This window comes from Rhinoraja longicauda, chromosome 21, assembly GCF_053455715.1.
Source record: "Rhinoraja longicauda isolate Sanriku21f chromosome 21, sRhiLon1.1, whole genome shotgun sequence".
Taxonomy (NCBI): Eukaryota; Metazoa; Chordata; class Chondrichthyes; order Rajiformes; family Arhynchobatidae; genus Rhinoraja; species Rhinoraja longicauda.
Genome location: NC_135973.1, coordinates 10,596,388 through 10,599,734, shown reverse-complemented (window position 1 = coordinate 10,599,734; position 3,347 = coordinate 10,596,388). Strand labels below are relative to the sequence as shown.

The 3,347-nt window shown below is 36.8% G+C and overlaps 1 protein-coding gene across 10 annotated transcripts in view; it reads left to right on the top strand.

The window, feature by feature from the left end:
* The first annotated feature begins 112 nt into the window (after positions 1 to 112).
* The window catches only part of luc7l (LUC7-like (S. cerevisiae)), a 28,852-nt gene continuing 25,617 nt past the window's right edge, over positions 113 to 3,347 (top strand). For 5 of the 10 annotated variants that reach the window (XM_078417730.1, XM_078417732.1, XM_078417729.1 and 2 more), the window contains exon 1: positions 114 to 380. Coding sequence is in view for 3 of the 10 variants with exons in the window: in XM_078417727.1 (XP_078273853.1) it covers positions 320 to 380 (61 nt within the window). In the remaining 7 variants the exon portion in view is untranslated. The other 5 variants (XM_078417727.1, XM_078417735.1, XM_078417734.1 and 2 more) reach the window with 5 other exon arrangements.

Genomic DNA, 3,347 nt, shown 5'->3' with positions numbered 1-3,347 from the left:
TCCACACTGCGCAGGGGCGCGCGGTGCCCCCTGGTCATTGTAGTCCGCCAGCAGGCGCGCCGCCGTGTCGTACCCCTGCGCGAACACTGCAACTCCCGGCAGCCCCCCTCGGCGCGGCTTGGCTCGTCGAGCGAGGGCCGGCCGGAAGGTTCGGGTACGTTACTGAGGGAGAGCGCCGACTAGGCCTCGGACTCACCGCGCAAGTGTTTCTCCCCACAATTATATAAACTCCTAATATATACACATTGTTTTTTTTACAATTAACAAAAAAAAAACACCCCAAAAATCTTGGGGTGGGGGTGGGGGAAAAATCAAAACAATGTCTGCTCAGGCTCAAATGAGAGCGATGCTGGACCAGTTAATGGGCACATCCAGGGACGGTAAGTATGAACATCTGCGTGTGATTTTATTTTCTATCCTGTCGTTCCTTGCTTTTTATTTTTTATTTTTCCTCCTCTCGTTTTCCGGATTCAGTTTTCTCCTCAAACAAAAAAAACAAAACAACAATTGATTCGCTAAAAATATATATATAGTAAAAAGTCCGTCAAGTTCGTCGCAAATGAAGAGGAAAATATGCAACAGTACCCAAGGTGTTCTTCACTCGAAATGGAAGGTGACCCAGTCCGGTCTGGGCTAAGTTGTATCTGACCTACACTAGTAATGTGCGGACGGACGGACGGAAGCCACATGGAGTGGTTTACGCCTCGTAGGCCGCGAATGTTACACCCTCTCTCTCTTTAGCATGTAAACTGTGATGTGAGTAAGATTGTTTACAATTAATTACTAACTATATACACAATTCAGAGTAACTTGCTCCAAAGAGAAATAGTATTTAAAAGAAGCGGAAATGAAGCAGGGCTAACTCGCACTCCATACCTTCTGTGTTTAAAACACAGAAACAGATTGTTGGAAATATTCAGTAGATCAGGTAGCTTCTGAGAAGAGAAATGAAGAGATTTTTTCCCCCCAATGTTTCAAACCTTTCACCAGGACTTGGAAAAGGTAGAGAACACCTATTCGGATTGTCTTGCCTCTGATCTTCCTCTGAATGTTTTCTTATTTTTGGATTACTAGCACCTGCTGCTTTAGTTTTGCTATTTTAATACAATTTAGAAGGCCCAGACAGTGAAATTCTTATTAGAAACCATCAGCTAAGATCTTATTGAAGGGAATTGTAAATAAATATTCAACCTAACAGAATCTGAATTTTGAAACAAAAGCAGAAAATTCAAAAATCTCAGCAGGTTAAGCTGTGTCTGAAGAGAGAAACAACCCTTTTATCATCAATCTGAAATATTGCTTCTGTTTCTCCTTCCACAGATTATTGCTTGACCTGCTTTGTGTTTTTGTTTTATGATGAGTATTTTTTGTTTATATTTCAGATTTCCAGCATTTATAATTTTCTGCTTGCTAATGTTTCTAATTAACATTTAATATATTAGCATATTTCATGCATAAATATCAGAAACCTTAGATTGTTCATAACAGGGTAGATTAGGAGGAACTAGCAAATGGGGTATGTTTGGACTGTCAAGAAGAGCATTAGAATAGGTGTCATACAAAGGGTTGTTAAATTTATGTGATTGGTGATGATGTTATGGTAAGAATTGGTTAAGGAATAATGAATAAAGTGGAAATAAACAGGCCATTAATGGGATGTCAGGCTATGACTAATGGGGTGGTTGCAAGGATTGGTTTACAACCAAGTCAGCTATTTGGATGAAAGGACCAATTATTACACATTCAACTTGCTAGTGAGAAGATGCTGGTAATGTTCGAGTGTTTAATTTGCATATGTACTGACAATGGAACAATGAAATGTTTGTGGGGAGGATATGGGTAGGCTAAATAAATGGGCAAGGATGTGGCAAGTGGAATATGATTTTTTATTTAGTTAAAACATTTGATAGGAAAGTAGAAAACTATTATTTTTATAGCAACCTGGGTCTGTCACTTGAGTTTAGCAGACTGAGGTATGATTTAATTTAAACAAATAAAATATAACATGGCTTTGACAAGGTGGATTATGTTTCTTCATGCTGTGATAGCTAGCGACAAGGGCCACAGACTCAACATGAAGGATCATTCAGGACAGATGAGAAATTTATTTATCTAGGGGGAAACAAATCTTTGGCATTCTCTACCCAAGCGGCTATGGAGGCTCAGGGGCCAAATTGCCGCTTACCTATTTTGATTTCTCATGTTTTTACAATATCAGGTGGAGACCATATGTTTTAAATGCTCACAGTCCAATTTGTAAAACAAAATTGAAACATCCTACCAGTGACTTGTATTTAATGTTTGTGGGTTTAGTAGTTTGTTTAAAAGGTCTGCAGAGTGTTTCCTATTTTGATATATGAAATCAATAAAAGATGTAAAATGTAAGAAACAGTGCTGTGCAATATTGTGAATCTGTCCAGACAACACTAACAAATGTATACACTAACAACAATGTATATATAGGGTATTTATAATTACATGAAAGCAAAATTCTTTTAAAATCTTTGAACAGTCATTTTGTTTTGAATTTTAGCTGTAATGTCAGGATCCCAAGTGGCTTCAGTGTCCAGTAACATAAATATTCCTCATGAGTGAAGTATGGTAAACATTTCCTATCTTTCTGCCCCACTTGTGCCTGTTACTGAAGGGAACAATAACAATAAAAGGTAACAATAAAAAAAAGACAGTTGAAACTTGAAGAAATACCATCTTCAGTTTTCATGCTCAGCATGTTTACATACATATATACCCATAGGAAGGAGTTAACCCTCTAATATGCCCAGAACAATATTCCAGTAATATTGCTTTATTTTTAAGAAACAAAAGCAGTTCATCTTTTTGATGTTTACATCGTGTTAAAACTCTGAGGCACAATGTAACTGCATTTTGATAATTGATGCCCATAAGACCTTGGAAATTCGGTGTCCTTAACCTCAAAAGTGATCACTGCAAATATGTATCAGGAGACGCTTTTGAAGTTTCTATAATGATCTTTCTGTTTTTGATAATGGCGAAACTATTTTAGCACTAACTTTTCGCCGTGATGGGACATGGGTACTGTTGATTTATTTTCACTACCTTCATGCATTGCATTAATATGCTTTGTTTGATTCAAAGTTTTATTAAGAATGTACGTAATAATATTTGGAGAGTTAATTTTGCTTAGAACTTGAAAAAATAATGCTTTTCATAATTTATATTGGAGAGAATCCTTACTGTTTTAATATCCTTTTTTTTATGTGACGTCTTTCAAAATCTGATGAAATAGAATTTTTTAATGTGGAGTTTCAGGTTTTTTTAATTCATAGGGCAAGAGAAATCTGTAATTATAAAGGAGATTAAACAAA